The sequence below is a fragment of the Notolabrus celidotus genome, unplaced genomic scaffold (assembly GCF_009762535.1).
Source record: "Notolabrus celidotus isolate fNotCel1 unplaced genomic scaffold, fNotCel1.pri scaffold_158_arrow_ctg1, whole genome shotgun sequence".
In the NCBI taxonomy this organism is placed as follows: domain Eukaryota; kingdom Metazoa; phylum Chordata; class Actinopteri; order Labriformes; family Labridae; genus Notolabrus; species Notolabrus celidotus.
In genome coordinates, this window is record NW_023260028.1 from 28,106 (window position 1) to 45,875 (window position 17,770).

The window sequence follows — 17,770 nt, forward strand, 5'->3', positions numbered from 1 at the left end:
CTCAGGATCTGGTGTGTGTACGAGTCCACGTCAGAAACACCAGGACCGGCCTGCAGCGTCACTGCTCCGTCTCTCACCTGTTCAGGTAGAAGGAGAAGACCTTCTCTTCCACCTTCTTCTGGCTCATGATGTTATCAAAGACCGGAGCGACCCCGTCCACGGAGATACGGGGGTACGCCATGCCGAGGATGCCGTCAAACTTAGCGGCGATGAACGCCACGCCCGGCTGCTTGATGGCCTCTCCGAAGAGCTGCTTCTCCACCGACAGGTCTCCGATCTGCAGAAACACAGAGCACACACTCTCATTCATCCTCTTCATCAAACAGAAGGATCTGGGTCCTGATCCGGGGCTGTGAACCGATCGGCAATGGCCTCTTCACATGTGGACTGTCTGATCGGCACTGGCCTCTTCACATGTGGACTGTCTGATCGGCACTGGCCTCTTCACATGTGGACTGTCTGATCGGCACTGGCCTTCTTCACATGTGGACTGTCTGATCGGCACTGGCCTCTTCACATGTGGACTGTCTGATCGGCACTGGCCTTCTTCACATGTGGACTGTCTGATCGGCACTGGCCTCTTCACACGTGGACTGTCTGATCGGCACTGGCCTTCTTCACATGTGGACTGTCTGATCGGCACTGGCCTTCTTCACATGTGGACTGTCTGATCGGCACTGGCCTCTTCACATGTGGACTGTCTGATCGGCACTGGCCTTCTTCACATGTGGACTGTCTGATCGGCACTGGCCTCTTCACATGTGGACTGTCTGATCGGCACTGGCCTCTTCACATGTGGACTGTCTGATCGGCACTGGCCTCTTCACATGAGGACTGTCTGATCGGCACTGGCCTCTTCACATGAGGACCCCTCAAATAACCTGTCAGGCCAAAGACCCTACATTGACAGTGGACTAAAAGAGCCCGACCATCAGTGACCCTGGGATAAAATGCAGTTTTTCCTCCTTCTATTATACAAGCGCCAAGAATGGAAGTGGACAACTTTTTTCATTTTTAACTTCAATTAATGTTAATAATATTTGCTTCAATCACTGAATGAAGAATGAAGCCTGCCTATATTAGGGACAAGAGTCGGGACCTTTAATTGCTTGCACAAGTCTTGTTCTGCACTCAGTGCATTGAAAGAAAGAAAGAAAGGTACTTTATAGATCCCCAGAGGGGAAATTCAATCACTCATGCTATTTTGGACATGCTACACATACAGTTTTTTTGGTATATACATACAGTCATGCACACACATGCAGTGAACTTGCTTAGGGAGAGATGTCAGAGTGAGGATACTGCCGTCAACCAGCGCACCCAGAGCAGTTGGGGGTTCGGTGCCTTGCTCAAGGGCACCTCGGCAGTGCCCAGGCAAGTGAACCAGCACCTCTCCAGCCACCAGTCCACTTGCCAAACTTCGCCCATACTGGGACTCGAAACCAGGAACCTTTCGGTCCCCAAGCCAAGTCCCTATGGGCTGAGCTACTGCCGCACAGAGAGGGGGGGCGGGCGAGAGGTCTACGGTCTTCAAAGTGTTACAGTGTAGACCATAAGTTCATTTACTTGTTTTGTAATGTGTAGGTATTCTTTAGCCATGTTACATCTGAAATAAAAATACATATACAAGTAGTGATGTCTCCTTGTGTTAGTTTGTCCACCTGTTATTGACATAACGCACAAATATAGATATTCCAATGGTTCCAACCTCTGGCTTTTTTAGAGCGAATATTCAAATGTCATTTTGGAGAAATTAGACAGCCCTACCTGGATCCAAGTGCTGATAAATGTGGCGGCTGAAGACAATCATTTAAATATCACGCCCCTACATATTCCCGGCTGAGCCGCATCAGAGTTTACGACCCTGAGGGACGCTCTACGGCAGAAAGAGGGACACTTCTCGTGAGGATCTTACGGTGCAGGTGTCCTGGCTCAGGTAACCCGACAGACTTCCTGTTCCGTACTGGATGGCGAAGGCGGTGCCGTTCTTCACGTAGGAGCTGGACTTGGCGGAGTTATATTTGTGATGAAGCACTGAGAGGAGGAAGAGGAGAAGCACACATGTGTTAGTCTGCAGCTCCACCTGCGGGACGTTTGTCACGCAGACGCCGTCAGACTCACAGCAGGCGATGTCCAGCAGAGAGCAGTGGACGGAGGGAACCCACAGGTTGGAGGAGCCGGTGTCGAAAACCACGGTGAAGGGCTGAGGAGGAGTCCCGAGACCGATCTCTCCGTAATACTGAGCCTGAGAAAGAACAGAAAGTCTCCATGACCATCAACAACAACCGGATCATGAAACCGGACTTTGAACCACAATCCAAAGAGAGCACATAACTCTGCAGCTGACCCCCACCCGGACTCTGAGGGCGCAGAGACCGAGCCGGACTCTGAGGGCTCAGAGACCGAGCCGGACTCTGAGGGCTCAGAGACCGAGCCGGACTCTGAGGGCTCAGAGACCGAGCCGGACTCTGAGGGCGCAGAGACCGAGCCGGACTCTGAGGGCGCAGAGACCGAGCCGGACTCTGAGGGCTCAGAGACCGAGCCGGACTCTGAGGGCTCAGAGACCGAGCCGGACTCTGAGGGCGCAGAGACCGAGCCGGACTCTGAGGGCTCAGAGACCGAGCCGGACTCTGAGGGCTCAGAGACCGAGCCGGACTCGGAGGGCTCAGAGACCGAGCCGGACTCTGAGGGCGCAGAGACCGAGCCGGACTCTGAGGGCTCAGAGACCGAGCCGGACTCTGAGGGCGCAGAGACCGAGCCGGACTCTGAGGGCTCAGAGACCGAGCCGGACTCTGAGGGCTCAGAGACCGAGCCGGACTCTGAGGGCTCAGAGACCGAGCCGGACTCTGAGGGCTCAGAGACCGAGCCGGACTCTGAGGGCGCAGAGACCGAGCCGGACTCTGAGGGCGCAGAGACCGAGCCGGACTCTGAGGGCTCAGAGACCGAGCCGGACTCTGGTGAGCAGAGTGAGAGGTTCAAATCTTAGAATGGGCAGGCTGGGAAAACAATTGGACATGGCCTCTGGAAAAACTGACCTAAAATCCACAAATTTCACTCCACATACACAAATAAGACATCAAAACGTTCCCTGTCTTCTCCTGCTTCTGCCAAAGAGGTAACCAAAGCAAAAGATTGTGCCGTTGAGCCAGCATGTCACCAACTGTCAGAGAAAGTCTCTCTGCTCAGCCATCTACTGTAATGTTAAAGATTTCTGGAGGGCAGCACAAGTTTCACCTTACTTAACTCGCTGCCCTGACTACATTTCTGACTGTACAGACATGAAAAACACATCACTGTGTTCATCAGAGTCTTTGGATGCTCACGGTTTGATCCTTGTTCTGATAGCTATTACGGTTATCGCACAGTGTGGACATATGTAGACCCTAATTTCCCCATGAATCCCAATTTTGATCAACTGTCACACAGCAGCTACACAGCTGGTCCCATCACCATGGCAACAGTTAATGACAGTAGGAGACAAAGCTGACTCAGGTGACCTCATCAGTGCTGACTGACACAACGACACAGACCACTTCTACTTTTTACACTTCCTTTATTTTTTTCCACTCCTTCTACTTTTTACACTCCTACGTTTTCCGCTTTTACTTTTTCCACTTCTTCTACTTCAATAAACTACAAGTAAAAAAAAGGCAGGGACACTTCTCTTTTTCTGTATCAGAAATTGTACCGAACCGAACTGCGAGATATATATATATATATATATATATATATATACACACACACACACACACACACACATGCATGCATATATATGCATGTATGTGTGTGTGTGTGTGTGTGTGTATATATATATATATATATATATATATATAGTATCATATTACATTCATCTGACACTCAGTGTTTCTGAGAGGAGGAGACCTCGGAGGAAAGCTCAGCTGCTGCCTTAGACCGGTCAGAGCTGATATACAGGATGAATCAGCGTTTCTGTGAACAGGGGTCACTCTAGTCTGAGGGGGGAGTTACAGACTAGGTCAAACAGGAGCACCTTTGTGGCCCGTCAGCCTCTCAGAGGTGCATTAGTGAAAGTGGAGACTGCTTTAGAGAGCCATGCTTACGTCTAGGTAGTTCTTCAGGGTTTCTGGAGTGGGTCCGTCACTGGAGGGGAAGCCAAAGTTGTACTTCAGGGAGTGTTTGTCTGCCAGCAGCTCCTCCACGCTCCTCCCTGAGTCCGTCAGCTCACGCCTGATGGAGCGGAACTTCCTCAAGGGGATTCTGGAGAGGACAGAGACCAGGTCAGAGACCGGGTCAGAGATAATCAGTTTACCTCATACCTCTGCTTTATGAGGGAGGGACTCCAAACACACATACAGTGAATGTCTCTGAAACACACATGGAGGAGTCTCGCTGATAAGACGTGACCCACATCCTTATCTGCAGTCTCACACAAGCACAAGGACACACAGACACAAGGACACACAGACACAAGGACACACAGACACAAGGACACACAGACACAAGGACACACAGACACAAGGACACACAGACACTGACAGCGTGGATCTGCTACAGACCATATCTACAGAGCTATGAGGAGAGGCGCCGTCACAGCTCATCGCTCTGTTGACTCAGGTAAAGGTAAAGCTGTCTGTGAGGTCTGAGGGGTCTCTACAGCTCCACAGGTGAGCTCTGGTCTGTGAGGTCTGAGGGGTCTCTACAGCTCCACAGGTGAGCTCTGGTCTGTGAGGTCTGAGGGGTCTCTACAGCTCATCAGGTGAGCTCTGGTCTGTGAGGTCTGAGGGGTCTCTGCAGCTCCACAGGTGAGCTCCGGTCTGTGAGGTCTGAGGGGTCTCTGCAGCTCCACAGGTGAGCTCTGGTCTGTGAGGTCTGAGTGGTCTCTGCAGCTCCACAGGTGAGCTCGGGTCTGTGAGGTCTGAGTGGTCTCTACAGCTCCACAGGTGAGCTCTGGTCTGTGAGGTCTGAGTGGTCTCTACAGCTCCACAGGTGAGCTCTGGTCTGTGAGGTCTGAGTGGTCTCTACAGCTCCACAGGTGAGCTCGGGTCTGTGAGGTCTGAGGGGTCTCTACAGCTCCACAGGTGAGCTCCTGTAATCTGGATTAATCTCTTTGTCTCATTAGACAGTGGTCTCGGGGTCTAAGGGTCTGAGGGTGACCTCAGAGGGACTAGTTAATCAGCGCAGACAGTCTGCTGTGCTCACCTGGAGGTGGAGTGATACAGCGTCACGGTGATCCGGTGATAACAGACTCACCTGTGGACTGACTCAGGTCCCACCAGGTGAGTCTGAGCTAACCTCTGCGCATGCGCCTCAGGCTGTTTCTGTGCTCATGTCCTCGAACATAAACAGTTAGCTCTGTGCTAGCACACAGAGCTAACTGTGATCTACACACACCTGTTAGCTAACAGCGTTAGCGCACGCACACAAACACACACACACACACACACACACACACACACACACACACACAAACACACACACACACACACACACACACACACACACACACACAATCTTCTTCACTCACCTGATGATGGCGTCGGTCGTGAGGGCAAGGCCCGCGAACAGGAGCAGGAGGAAAGTCTTCATCCTCCTCTCTGGGTCTCTGTCGGTCTCTGTCGGTCTCTCTGGGTCTCTGTCGGTCTCTGTCGGTCTCTCTGGGTCTCTGTCTGTCTCTGTCAGTCTCTCTGGGTCCGGAGAACAACAATGACTGAGCAGCTGAGACTTTAATCAGCTGACTGTGGCGCAAGCGCGCAGGCGCTCAGGCGCAGAGCCGCCGTCACGTGAGCCTGGAGCAGCTGCGCGCTGACGTCACTTCCGTTCATTTTCAAAACACGCACGTGATCTGAGGGGAGGACGTGCAGTGCTCCAGGGAGGAACAAAGGTCAGGCAATGGTCACACTGCAGGCAAACGGTTCCAAATCCGGTTTTTGGGGGGTCAGGTGAACAGGTCAGACTTTTTTAGAGTCAGAGTCAGAGACAGAGTCAGAGACAGAGACAGAGTCAGAGACAGAGACAGAGACAGAGACAGAGTCAGAGTCAGAGTCAGAGACAGAGACAGAGTCAGAGTCAGAGACAGAGTCAGAGACAGAGACAGAGACAGAGTCAGAGACAGAGTCAGAGACAGAGACAGTCAGAGACAGAGACAGAGACAGAGTCAGAGTCAGAGACAGAGACAGAGTCAGAGTCAGAGACAGTCAGAGTCAGAGACAGAGTCAGAGACAGTCAGAGACAGAGACAGTCAGAGACAGAGACAGAGACAGAGTCAGAGACAGAGACAGAGACAGAGTCAGAGTCAGAGACAGTCAGAGTCAGAGACAGAGTCAGAGACAGTCAGAGTCAGAGACAGTCAGAGTCAGAGTCAGAGACAGAGACAGAGTCAGAGGCAGTCAGAGACAGAGACAGAGTCAGAGACAGTCAGAGTCAGAGACAGAGTGAGAGACAGAGTCAGAGACAGTCAGAGACAGAGACAGAGTCAGAGACAGTCAGAGACAGAGACAGAGTCAGAGTCAGAGACAGAGACAGTCAGAGACAGAGTCATAGACAGAGTCAGAGACAGTCAGAGAAAGAGACAGAGACAGAGACAGAGTCAGAGACAGAGTCAGAGACAGAGACAGAGTCAGAGACAGAGACAGAGTCAGAGTCAGAGACAGTCAGAGTCAGAGACAGAGTCAGAGACAGTCAGAGTCAGAGAAAGAGTCAGAGTCAGAGACAGAGTCAGAGACAGTCAGAGAAAGAGTCAGAGTCAGAGAGAGTCAGAGACAGAGTCAGAGACAGAGTCAGAGACAGTCAGAGTCAGAGACAGTCAGAGACAGTCAGAGACAGAGTCAGAAACAGAGTCAGAGACAGTCAGAGACAGAAACAGTCAGAGACAGAGACAGAGTCAGAGACAGTCAGAGACAGAGTCAGAGACAGAGTCAGAGATAGAGTCAGAGACAGAGTCAGAGTCAAATACTGAGACAGAGACAGAGACAGAGTCAAATACTGAGACAGAGACAGAGACAGAGTCAGAGACAGAGACAAATCAACATTTAGACTTTAGGTTTAAGACCCAGTGTCAAAAACACTGAGACAGCATGTGTAATGAGGAGGACTGAACACAGAGGGGCGTCCTCGTCCCACAGAGACTTGAGACCTGCATGCTGAAGACATTATGAACCATGCATATGTGTGTCAGTTTACAGTATGGATGTCATGCTGTGCTGCTGAGGGGACAGCCTCATGTTCCTCTGAGTCTGGACCCCGACAGAGACACCTCTCCTGTTGCTCTGCTGATTCAGTCTGAATGAAACACTTTCTCTAAAATACTTCATGAAGCGTGCAGCCTGCTTTCATGATTCCACTCACTGAGATTAGTCTCCAGCTTTGTGACAGTTCATTTCCCACAGGAAGAAAATCATTTATTCAGCTTAGGAGGTGAGGGGATTTTCTCAAACAGAAAGTCTTAATGCTTCAGTGAAACATTCAGACTCAGCACACGGAGGACCACGCTGAGCTCTGGACGGAGCCAACGTCAGGACAAAGACGTGCAGAGAAATACTGTTTAATGTCATGTTGAAGAGCAGCACACATGACTTACATCAGAGACAGAGTCAGAGACAGAGTCAGAGTCAGAGACAGAGACAGAGACAGTCAGAGACAGAGACAGTCAGAGACAGAGTCAGAGACAGAGTCAGAGACAGAGACAGAGACAGTCAGAGACAGAGACAGTCAGAGACAGAGTCAGAGACAGAGTCAAAGACAGTCAGAGTCAGAGTCATAGACAGAGACAGAGACAGAGACAGAGTCAGAGACAGAGACAGTCAGAGACAGAGTCAGAGACAGAGTCAGAGACAGAGACAGAGACAGTCAGAGACAGAGACAGAGACAGAGACAGAGTCAGAGTCAGAGACAGAGACAGTCAGAGACAGTCAGAGACAGAGACAGTCAGAGACAGAGTCAGAGACAGAGTCAGAGACAGTCAGAGTCAGAGTCATAGACAGAGACAGAGACAGAGTCAGAGACAGAGACAGAGTCAGAGACAGAGTCAGAGACAGAGACAGAGACAGTCAGAGACAGAGTCAGAGACAGAGTCAGAGACAGAGTCAGAGTCAGAGACAGAGACAGTCAGAGACAGAGACAGTCAGAGACAGAGTCAGAGACAGAGTCAGAGACAGTCAGAGTCAGAGTCATAGACAGAGACAGAGACAGAGTCAGAGACAGAGTCAGAGACAGAGTCAGAGACAGAGACAGAGACAGTCAGAGACAGAGTCAGAGACAGAGACAGAGTCAGAGACAGAGACAGTCAGAGACAGAGACAGAGTCAGAGACAGTCAGAGACAGAGTCAGAGACAGAGACAGAGACAGAGTCAGAGTCAGAGTCAGAGACAGAGACAGAGTCAGAGACAGAGACAGTCAGAGTCAGAGACAGAGTCAGAGACAGAGACAGAGACAGTCAGAGACAGAGACAGACAGAGACAGTCAAAGACAGTCAGAGACAGAGTCAGAGACAGAGACAGAGACAGAGTCAGAGTCAGAGACAGAGACAGAGACAGAGTCAGAGTCAGAGTCAGAGACAGAGACAGAGTCAGAGACAGAGACAGTCAGAGACAGAGTCAGAGACAGAGTCAGAGACAGAGTCAGAGACACAGTCAGAGACAGAGACAGAGAGAGAGACAGAGACAGAGTCAGAGACAGAGACAGAGTCAGAGACAGAGACAGAGACAGAGAAAGAGACAGAGACAGAGACAGAGTCAGAGTCAGAGACAGAGACAGAGACAGAGACAGAGTCAGAGTCAGAGACAGAGACAGAGACAGAGAAAGAGACAGAGACAGAGTCAGAGTCAGAGACAGAGAAAGAGTCAGAGACAGAGACAGAGTCAGAGACAGAGTCAGAGTCAGAGACAGAGTCAGAGACAGAGACAGTCAGAGTCAGAGACAGAGTCAGAGACAGAGACAGAGACAGTCAGAGACAGAGACAGACAGAGACAGTCAAAGACAGTCAGAGACAGAGTCAGAGACAGAGACAGAGACAGAGTCAGAGTCAGAGACAGAGACAGAGACAGAGTCAGAGTCAGAGTCAGAGACAGAGACAGAGTCAGAGACAGAGACAGTCAGAGACAGAGTCAGAGACAGTGTCAGAGACAGAGTCAGAGACACAGTCAGAGACAGAGACAGAGAGAGAGACAGAGACAGAGTCAGAGACAGAGACAGAGTCAGAGACAGAGACAGAGACAGAGAAAGAGACAGAGACAGAGACAGAGTCAGAGTCAGAGACAGAGACAGAGACAGAGACAGAGTCAGAGTCAGAGACAGAGACAGAGACAGAGAAAGAGACAGAGACAGAGTCAGAGTCAGAGACAGAGAAAGAGTCAGAGACAGAGACAGAGTCAGAGACAGAGTCAGAGTCAGAGACAGAGTCAGAGACAGAGACAGTCAGAGACAGAGTCAGAGACAGTGTCAGAGACAGAGTCAGAGACACAGTCAGAGACAGTGTCAGAGACAGAGTCAGAGACACAGTCAGAGACAGATACAGAGTCAGAGACAGAGACAGAGACAGAGAAAGAGACAGAGACAGAGACAGAGACAGAGTCAGAGTCAGAGACAGAGACAGAGACAGAGACAGAGTCAGAGTCAGAGACAGAGACAGAGACAGAGAAAGAGACAGAGACAGAGACAGAGTCAGAGTCAGAGACAGAGACAGAGACAGAGACAGAGTCAGAGACAGAGACAGAGACAAAGACAGAGTCAGAGTCAGAGACAGAGACAGAGAAAGAGTCAGAGACAGAGACAGAGTCAGAGACAGAGACAGAGACAGAGACAGAGTCAGAGACAGAGACAGAGTCAGAGACAGAGACAGAGAAAGAGACAGAGACAGAGAAAGAGTCAGAGAAAGAGTCAGAGACAGAGTCAGAGAGAGAGTCAGACAGAGACAGAGTCAGAGACAGAGTCAGAGACAGAGACAGAGACAGAGACAGAGTCAGAGTCAGAGACAGAGAAAGAGACAGAGACAGAGACAGAGAAAGAGTCAGAGTCAGAGACAGAGACAGAGTCAGAGAAAGAGTCAGACAGAGACAGAGTCAGAGACAGAGTCAGAGACAGAGACAGAGTCAGAGACAGAGAGAGAGACAGAGACAGAGACAGAGTCAGAGACAGAGTCAGAGACAGAGACAGAGACAGAGAAAGAGTCAGAGTCAGAGACAGAGACAGAGACAGAGTCAGAGAAAGAGTCAGAGTCAGAGTCAGAGACAGAGACAGAGAAAGAGACAGAGACAGAGACAGAGTCAGAGTCAGAGACAGAGACAGAGACAGAGACAGAGTCAGAGTCAGAGACAGAGACAGAGACAGAGACAGAGACAGAGACAGAGACAGAGTCAGAGTCAGAGACAGAGACAGAGACAGAGTCAGAGACAGAGACAGAGACAGAGACAAAGACAGAGTCAGAGTCAGAGACAGAGACAGAGAAAGAGTCAGAGACAGAGACAGAGTCAGAGACAGAGACAGAGACAGAGACAGAGTCAGAGACAGAGACAGAGTCAGAGACAGAGACAGAGAAAGAGACAGAGACAGAGAAAGAGTCAGAGAAAGAGTCAGAGACAGAGTCAGAGAGACAGTCAGACAGAGACAGAGTCAGAGACAGAGTCAGAGACAGAGACAGAGACAGAGACAGAGTCAGAGTCAGAGACAGAGAAAGAGACAGAGACAGAGACAGAGAAAGAGTCAGAGTCAGAGACAGAGACAGAGACAGAGTCAGAGAAAGAGTCAGACAGAGACAGAGTCAGAGACAGAGTCAGAGACAGAGACAGAGTCAGAGACAGAGACAGAGACAGAGAAAGAGACAGAGACAGAGACAGAGAGAGAGTCAGACAGAGACAGAGACAGAGTCAGAGACAGAGACAGAGACAGAGACAGAGACAGAGTCAGAGACAGAGTCAGAGACAGAGTCAGAGACAGAGACAGAGTCAGAGACAGAGACAGAGACAGAGTCAGAGACAGAGTCAGAGACAGAGACAGAGACAGAGACAGAGACAGAGAAAGAGACAGAGGTTTGGTTTATTATCACTCATATATCTCAAAAGACTTTAAAGTTGATAAAGTCCAGTAGCCTCTACAATCCCATGACTGTGTGTCTGTCAGGAACTGTGAAGCATGTTAGTCATCCCTGCAGAGGAGCTGTGTCACACATCAGGAGCCTGCTCTCATCCTCAGCAGAAACAGAGTTCAGACGGTCAGCATGACGAGGCGCTTTGACAAACAGAGCAGACCACATGGGTCCGCACGGAGGGAGTAACTGCAGACTCGTCAGGTTTCATGAGGAAGGACATGGAGAGGAAGTCAGGGGGACAAAGAGGAACAGAGAGCGCTTTATTCTGAGTAATAGTTCTTATTATTTGTGTTAGTATATTTATTGTGACGTCCTGATTGGATAAAAAACGTTCAACACCAAACTCAAACAACTGGAATGAAATCAAAGAATGAACGTTGAAATCCTTCCGTCCCGCTCTGAGCCAGTCCAGATCAAGAGCTCATGGAGGACTCATGATGAGCTCCGCAGCTCAGACCTGTTCCTTGGTCTTGTGGACGCTCAGGTGTGACCCTCCTCAGAGAGTGGATCTAAAGCAGCTGCAGCTTCCTGTCTGAGAGGAAGGGAGACGGTCTGCTGCAGGGCCTATTGGTTAGGGTTTCAGAGGACTAGCTGAGCCCTGAACCGTTCTGGATGCTGGGACTCACCTGCTCAGGTCTCTGATCAGCTGATCAGCTGCCTGCAGAGTTCATCATCAGCCCTGAACGTAACCCGCTCCAGGTTAGACATGCTTTGAGCTGCAATGACTCCGCCCCCTGTGACATCACATGCACACCTTATATAGACAGTCAGGATGACCTCGTCACCACTGACCAGGGTCTGAGAGCGGATCCGCCTCTTGTTTGGTAGTAAATCCTTTAAACTTGTCAAACCGGATGAGTCCTGAACCTTCCTCAGTAGGGATGCAGGGGTTAACCGGTTTCACTATTAACCGCGCTTACAAATGTCACGATTAATCAACCGCAGAGACTCTGCCACACCGTGTTTTTATTGTTAAAAAAATGGGCCGATACACTGTGTTTGGCGCAACCTGCACGGAACGAAAAAAAAGTGACACCTGGTGCGTCAGCTTAATGTGCCGTACCTATCAGGAGCGGGAGTCAGGACCACCATACAGTCTACGCGGGAGACATGAAAGCTGTGCTGCATTAGCGCAACAATGGCAGAGGGATCTAGCAACGAAGTGTTGTATCCACCCAAAAAACGATTGAAGTCAGCAGTGTGGGAGCATTTTGGATTCCATAAGAACGACCAAGGAGTTATACAAGACGACGGAGCACCCGTCTGCAAAACCTGCCGCAAAAAAGTTATGGCGAAAGGATCAAACACATCAAACCTGATACAGCATCTGCGAGATCACCACCCAAGACTTCACGCTTTAATAAAGGTAACGCAATATCTGCTTGATATATCTGCTTGAAATTGTGTTAGTGGCAATTTACTCAATGAAACAGTTAGTTTACAGCGAATTTAATATAAGCGCGTCAATTACAATCGAAAGCGTCAGCTTTTAGTGAAAGGTAAACAAATGCAGCACAGCTGCAAAAAGGTGTGAGGTCTATGGAAGAGAAAAGAGTGCCTAAGAACTTTGGTCTGTGACTTTTTGATGTTGCGTCTCCTATCTGTGTGTATGGAAGCAAATAGGTTACAATATTAAAATTAAAAAGCAAATTTGAAAATTAAATTGCATTAACAGAAATGCTTATTCATTTTCAAATTTGTTTTTTCGTTTTAATATTATCTATTTGCTTCCATATGTGTGAGGTAAATGCTAGGCATTATTTCATTATTTGCAGTCCAATTAATAATATCAGTGTGAGAGATGTACTCAATTTCTTTCAAGAATTTATACTCAACTTCAAACAAACCAAAAATGTTAATAGACATTTTCTTTGGCCCCTTTTAAGATTATATCTTTTTTTAAGACTGTTAAAAAAAAGGCATGGTTGACAGTAAATAACAATAACACTTAAGTTAACCCATATAACTAAATTCTTGAGAGATTGTTGAAGTTCATCTTAGTCTTTTATTAAATGCTTTAAGTACCAAAACAATTCTACTTAACTTCAGACAAACTTATAACATTAATGGAAGCTATTTTCTTGGGATATTTATAAGAATAGTTACATTTTCCAAATAGATGGTGAGAAATAGGCTTGGATGACAGTAAATTACAGTAATACTGAATTCTATTATCAGCATTGGTAAATATACCCCCAAGGGATCTCCAAATTTCATTTTAGTCTCAAATCATACATTAAAAACATTAAAAATCAACTTAAGTAGTTACTGCAAGTCCATTCAGCTCATCTTGGCTCTGATTATTTATTTTCATTTTTCCTATTCACTTTTAGCCAAACACCACCTCTGGTATTGCTGCAGCTGGGGTTAATCAATCTACTGTTGCTGAATCCTTTGCGAAGTGTGTGACTTATGCGCCCTCCTCAAAACAAGCCCAGGATCTGAACAATGCTGTGGCCTATTTCATCTCCAAAGATATGATGCCATTTCAGATAGTGGAAAAACCTGGATTTCTTCATCTAATGAAAAAGGCGGTACCACAGTACAAAGTTCCGTCAAGAAGCTACTTCTCCGCCAACAAAATCCCAGCCATGTACAAAGAGGTACGAGCAAGTGTTGAGGAGCAGCTGGCAGAGGGTGTGTGGTTTGGTGCAACCACAGACCTGTGGACCAGCACTGGTGGTGGAGGAGAACCCTTTATGAGCTGTACAGTCCACTACATCTCTTCGGATTGGAAACTGAAGTGTCACTGTCTTGAGACTCTTTATTTTCCAGAAGATCACACGGCAGAGCATATCACAGAAATGATGGAAAACATGCTCCTGGACTGGAACATAAAGAAAGAGAGTCTGTCCGGAATTACAACCGACAACGCCAGTAACATGAGGAAAGCCTTTGAAACATTTCCCTGTGTTTGGTTTTCTTGTTTTGGTCATAATTTAAATTTGGCCATTTCCAAAGTCCTTAAGATCTCAAGGGTGGAATCTGCCATCAGATCATGCCGGCATTTGGTCCAAGGATTTTCTCGAAGCTGGAAACGGAAACGTGAACTACACAAGAAGCAGGAAGAGTTAAACATCGCTGAACATTCCCTGATACATGATGTGGTCACCAGGTGGGGATCCACATTTGAAATGATTTCCAGGTTCTTGGAGCAGCAGCAGGCAATCTGTGGTGTGCTTGTAGGTAACAGAAGCACCTGGCATCTTATGCCCAAAGACAGTGACATCACTGTCTTGGAGGAAGTGCACAAACTGCTTTGCCCTCTCCATGACTTCACTGACATTCTGGCCTCAGAAAGACAAGTCACACTTTCCGCTCTGCAGCCAGTTTTGGAGCACATCAACAGTGTGATGCTTCAAGATGAAGAGGAAGACAGCGCTCTTACTAAACAGATGAAGCATGTAATTAGAGATGACCTGCTAATGCAGCTGAGATATACAACAGAAATGAAGAATGTGCTGAGCATTTCGAGTTTCATTGATCCCAGGTTCAAGGGAAGCTTTGCTGAGAATCTTGATGACATAGTCAAGGCATGCAGTGATGAAGCAACTGCTCTTACAGCACAAGAACTTCCAGACACAGAACAGCCTCCAGCAGCAATGGCACAGAGCACCAACTCCACCACCACCACCAAAAGGAAAGAGAAGAGCCTGTCTGGGTTGTTACAGAAAATCACCACTGCAAGGAAGAACAGGTCAGCAGCAGCCTCAGAGGGACCACTGCCAACAGCCCTGGAAAAGCTTGATACTGAGATGAGACTGTACCTGTCTCTTCCTGCAATCGATGCTGAAGCGGACCCACTGTCTTGGTGGAAGACACATGTGGAAGAATTTCCAATGCTATCAAAAGTGGCCAGAAAGTACTTGTGCATCCCTGCAACAATTGTGCCTTCAGAAAGGGTGTTCAGTGCAAGTGGCCATATCCTGTCCCCTCAGCGTTCAAGACTTAGCACTGAAAATGTGAACATGCTCACATTTCTGCACTTTAATATGAACTGAAAGGACTGGATCAAATGTTAGGTATGTGAAAAGGGCCTGCTGCATTTAAGTCCTTGTTTTTTTCAGAAGGGAATATATATTATATTTTTACTGTTACAGTTTTATTTATTATTTGAAAGGCAGCTACACTGTTGAAGTTGAATTATGTTTGTATGTCATCTTGCTTTCTGTTAAAAGCCAAATGTATTTATCCTCACTGAATATTTGCTGTTCAAAATGTTAAGAAAAGCTGTTTCTTGCAAGTGATGTCTATCATCTGGTCTGACACCTACCCCCTTGAAATTGACAATATTTTTGCCATTAGTCTTGTTTGCTTTTGTGGGCCATGAAAAGGCATCAGTATTAGTTTCTTTCTGTTGTACAATCTGTTAAATACTCGTCACAGTGGCTTTAAAGTATTATTTATGCTTCAAAGCATAGCAACAGTTTAAATTAAAAAGCCAACAATCTTTGTTTCACCATCAAAAGGAGAGAAATACATTTTGTTCCTTTTTTTTCATTGAATTATTTCATTACTGTGATATTTTTGTTTCAAATGGTAGCAATAAATAACACGAAAACTTCCAGTGTTATGTCATTTTATACATTAGCGATGTGAAAATATGAAATCATAATAATCGGGATAATCGTGAAATCGTGATTATTTCTCTGACAATAATCGTACCATCAAAATTTATAATCGTTGCATCCCTATTCCTCAGTCCGGACCTCAATCTCTTCACGTCCCCTCTCTGGGTCTCTCTCTCTAGGGGAGGCTGCTGTGAGTCTTTAGAACCCTGAGACCCTTTGGACTGGCCCTCGGTCTCTTCACGTCCCCTCTCTGGGTCTCTCTCTCTAGGGGAGGCTGCTGTGAGTCTTTAGAACCCTGAGACCCTTTGGACTGGCCCTCGGTCTCTTCACGTCCCCCTTCTGGGTCTCTCTCTCGGGGAGGCTGCTGTGAGTCTTTAGAACCCTGAGACCCTTTGGACTGGCCCTCGGTCTCTTCACGTCCCCCTTCTGGGTCTCTCTCTCGGGGAGGCTGCTGTGAGTCTTTAGAACCCTGAGACCCTTTGGACTGGCCCTGGGTCTCTTCACGTCCCCTCTCTGGGTCTCTCTCTCGGGGAGGCTGCTGTGAGTCTTTAGAACCCTGAGACCCTTTGGACTGGCCCTCGGTCTCTTCACGTACCCTCTCTGGGTCTCTCTCTCGGGGAGGCTGCTGTGAGTCTTTAGAACCCTGAGACCCTTTGGACTGGCCCTCGGTCTCTTCACGTCCCCTCTCTGGGTCTCTCTCTCGGGGAGGCTGCTGTGAGTCTTTAGAACCCTGAGACCCTTTGGACTGGCCCTCGGTCTCTTCACGTCCCCTCTCTGGGTCTCTCTCTCGGGGAGGCTGCTGTGAGTCTTTAGAACCCTGAGACCCTTTGGACTGGCCCTCGGTCTCTTCACGTCCCCTCTCTGGGTCTCTCTCTCGGGGAGGCCGCTGTGAGTCTTTAGAACCCTGAGACCCTTTGGACTGGCCCTCGGTCTCTTCATGTCCCCTCTCTGGGTCTCTCTCTCGGGTACCATTTGGACTGGCCCTCGGTCTCTCTCTCGGGGACCCGGTCTCTCTCTCAGGGACCCTGTGGACTGGCCCATCAAAGACTGTCAGCCATCCATAAACTAAAAGGACTCTATGTTGCCCCCAGTCTCCTTCTGCTTCTATACCAGAGCATGACTCCATCCATCCTCCTGTCCTGCTCCACCTACTTCTTCAACATGTTATCTGTTAAAAACAAGGCCAAACTCACACCCATCACCACCACAGCTTCTAAGATAATCGGTCTCCCCACACCAAACCTCACAGACTTAAACCACAGAGCCATCAGACGCATCGCAACCTCAACAGAACGGGACATCACACATCCACTAAACACCCACCTCATCCCACTCCCCTCAGGACGCAGGTACAGAGCACTGAGGTGCAGAAGGAGAGCCTGATCCCTGCTGTTATAGCGAGCCTGAAGAAAAGGCCTCGCTGAATTATACACTTGAGGTCAAAATGATTACCCCCCTTGTGAAATCAGATCAAACCCTTGATTTCTCCATGAAAATGACCATTAAAAACAAGTGTTTATAGTTTATGTGTTTCCAAAATAACAAAGACAAATGTTCACTATGTTTGACTTGGATATTTTATTGATGCAATGAATTGAAACAAGAAAATGTCCAAAATGATTAGCCCCCTGTCCCTAAGTAGTCAATAGTTCACCGTTCTGAGCCACACCTGACAACAACCTCTTCAAGTAGTTCTTTACAAGGTTGGCACATGTCTCTGGAGGGATTTTGGCCCATTTATTCCAATGCAAATTGTTCCAGCTGGTCCAAAATACATGGTGTCTGAGCATGGACATTCACTTTGAGCACCCGCCACAGATTCTTCACAGGATTTAGATCTGGGCTCTGTACGGGCCACTCCAGGACCTTGGTTTAGGTGTCCTTTAAGAACTGATTGACCAATTTTGATGTAAGCTTTGGATCATTGTCTTTCTGGAAGACCAAGCGCCGACCTAAGCCTAGACTAAGAGCAGAGTTCTTCACATTATCCCTCAAAATGTCAACATAACTTTCTTTTTTCATGATGCCATGCACCAGAACAAGACTCCCTGTGACTGAAACAGCAAAACAGCCCCACAGTAAGATGCTCCCCCCACCATGTTTAATTCTGAGGACCGTGTTCTAAGGGTTGAAGGACTCT

At 48.2% G+C, this 17,770-nt stretch overlaps 2 protein-coding genes across 2 annotated transcripts; one reads left to right on the plus strand and one right to left on the minus strand.

Moving 5' to 3' along the window:
- Positions 1-48: 48 nt before the first annotated feature.
- On the minus strand, positions 49-5,756 carry LOC117808827 (cathepsin D). Its single transcript, XM_034678497.1, has 5 exons — positions 5,504-5,756; positions 4,080-4,236; positions 2,122-2,245; positions 1,916-2,034; positions 49-277 (listed from the first exon to the last, which is right to left on the minus strand). Exons 1-5 carry the CDS (start codon positions 5,563-5,565, stop codon positions 74-76), a joined length of 666 nt encoding a protein of 221 aa, XP_034534388.1. The 5' UTR covers positions 5,566-5,756; the 3' UTR covers positions 49-73.
- A 6,224-nt stretch (positions 5,757-11,980) lies between these two features.
- LOC117808823 (zinc finger BED domain-containing protein 1-like) lies at positions 11,981-15,060 on the plus strand. Its single transcript, XM_034678494.1, has 2 exons — positions 11,981-12,425; positions 13,393-15,060. Exons 1-2 carry the CDS (start codon positions 12,198-12,200, stop codon positions 15,058-15,060), a joined length of 1,896 nt encoding a protein of 631 aa, XP_034534385.1. The 5' UTR covers positions 11,981-12,197.
- Positions 15,061-17,770: the final 2,710 nt, after the last annotated feature.

Excerpts from the sequence above, each read along its gene's own strand:
- LOC117808827 (XM_034678497.1), bottom strand. The coding sequence starts at position 5,565 with ATGAAGACTTTCCTCCTGCTCCTGTTCGCGGGCCTTGCCCTCACGACC. Across the intron at positions 4,237-5,503 it reads ACGACCGACGCCATCATCAG|AATCCCCTTGAGGAAGTTCC; the intron begins GTGAGTGAAGAA and ends TGTCCTCTCCAG. Across the intron at positions 2,035-2,121 it reads TCTGCTGGACATCGCCTGCT|TGCTTCATCACAAATATAAC; the intron begins GTGAGTCTGACG and ends TCCTCCTCTCAG.
- LOC117808823 (XM_034678494.1), top strand. The coding sequence starts at position 12,198 with ATGGCAGAGGGATCTAGCAACGAAGTGTTGTATCCACCCAAAAAACGA. Across the intron at positions 12,426-13,392 it reads GACTTCACGCTTTAATAAAG|CCAAACACCACCTCTGGTAT; the intron begins GTAACGCAATAT and ends ATTCACTTTTAG.